A 2039-nucleotide genomic window follows, 5' to 3' on the forward strand; every position below is an offset into this window, starting at 1 on the left:
TGAAGATACCCCCAAGGAGGACACCGATCCCAGCGATCCTTCCGTGGGTAAGGAGAAAGAAAGAATGGATCCCAAGCAACTGGCATCTGACATGGACATGGACGCAGCAATAGCACTGAGCCTACATACCACCACAGAGGAGGAGGACCAGAATACTCCCAGCAGCATGGAACAGGATCCGGAGAACATTATCCTAGAAGGAATAGACATCTTAAAACTTGAAACAGCTTGCAAGCAAAAGGAATACAATTCTATTCCTCCATGGCAAATAGAGAGGCTGGAAGGAGTCCTAACCAAGGTTCAACACAATAAACATTTAGGCATACAAGGAGGAAGTCCATGGGATGCAAAAAAGATTCTCAAAGAAAACAAGAAGAGAGGGCGCAAGACGGACCTGCAAAGGACCATTGCAGTAGGGGAAATGCTTATGGAATCAGGGAGATTCCCTAAGCTGACTAAGTTCTACAAACCTGCATCCCATTAACCATGAAGCTCGTCTCATGGAATGTGAGAGGACTCAACAGCCCCTCAAAAATTAGGATGATCAAGAACTTGATACAGCAAGAAAAACCTTCTATAGTTTTTCTTCAAGAAACCAAAAAAAGCACAATAGCCATGGACAAGGTAAGAAATAAGATCTGGGCTGGTAGTAACTTAATGTCAGTAGGCGCTTCAGGGGCTTCGGGTGGATTAGCAATATTATGGAATCCACAGATCCTCAATCTTTTTGACTTCCATGCCGCCCACTTTCTCATACAAGCTTCCTTTCATCTTATAGGAACTCAGATCCATGGCCATTTGACCAATGTCTACTTCCCGCAAAATAATCAACACAAATTGGATCTGTTAAATACACTGTCCAGTTTGAATGAGAACAGACAATTCCCGCTCTGGATAAGCGGTGGAGACTTCAACATCATTCAATCGCTGGAGGAGAAAACAGGGGGAAGATCACGATTGGAAAGTGACAGCAAAGGGTTCAGAGACTTTATTCAGGACAATCATTTAATGGATATTCCAACTACCAATGGGATCTTCACCTGGACCAATAAGCGCAGTGGTGTCAATCATATCGCCTCTCGGCTTGACAGGTTCCTCCTTTCAGACAATGCAATCCATTTAGGCGGAGATTTCAATGCTTCAATTTTGCCACACGGAGGATCAGACCATTGGCCCATCGTGCTTCACTGGTCGTGACCTAGTGTAAGGTGCAACCGGCCCTTCCGCTTCGAAGCTTTTTGGTTCACCAATGCAAAATTCAGGCAGATTGTCGAGGAGGCCTCGAAAGCCTTCAGGCCTCCAGAAGGAGCCAAAATGTTTCAATTTCAACAAAAGTTGAAAAACCTAAAGCAGGTTCTTAAAATTTGGAACAAAACCCATTTCGGCAACATTCAGGAGGACCGACAAAGGTTGGAAAAACAAATGGAAGCACTTCAGCAAAACATCATTAAAGAAGGCCGCACGGAGGAGCAGTTACAGCAAGAGCAGATCCTTTGGCATCGATTAGAAGAACGGAGAAAGCAAGAAGAAATACTCTGGCAGCAGAAATCTCGAATCAATTGGCTAAAAGAGGGCGAAAAGAACACAAATTTTTTTCATAGAACAGCTATACAGAGGCGCATGTACAATAACATCACCTTCATCAACAATCAGCAAGGTGAGAGAGTAGAAACCCATGAAGACATGGAAAAGGAATTAACTCATTACTTTCAAGACATCCTTAAAGAGCCGGAAGGAAACAGGGACGCCGAAATCAGAGCCATCACACAGCACATTCCCAGAATCATAACTGATGAGCACAACAACAAATTACTACAGCCAACATCCTTGAAAGAAATTGAAGAAGCAATGAACCAGCTCAAGGACGGCAAAGCCCCGGGGCCGGACGGCTTCACGGCCAATTTCTACCACGAATTCTGGGAATTAATCAAAGCAGAAGTTTGGGAGCTGGTGGAAGAATCAAGAAGTATGCACTGGATCCTCCCAGCCCTCAACACTACCTTCATAGCGCTAGTTCCAAAATGTGTTGAACCAAGCAA

General features: G+C 44.4%; 1 protein-coding gene across 1 annotated transcript; it reads left to right on the forward strand.

Annotated features, from left to right (window-relative positions):
• Positions 1-615: 615 nt before the first annotated feature.
• Positions 616-1197, forward strand: LOC149199056 (uncharacterized). Its single transcript, XM_089400445.1, has one exon. The coding sequence runs from the start codon at positions 616-618 to the stop codon at positions 1195-1197; it is 582 nt and encodes a 193-aa protein (XP_089256571.1).
• Positions 1198-2039: the final 842 nt, after the last annotated feature.

Source organism: Pinus tabuliformis, chromosome 2_1 (assembly GCF_031772625.1).
Source record: "Pinus tabuliformis cultivar Carrire ecotype Pingquan chromosome 2_1, CPIR1, whole genome shotgun sequence".
Taxonomy (NCBI): Eukaryota; Viridiplantae; Streptophyta; class Pinopsida; order Pinales; family Pinaceae; genus Pinus; species Pinus tabuliformis.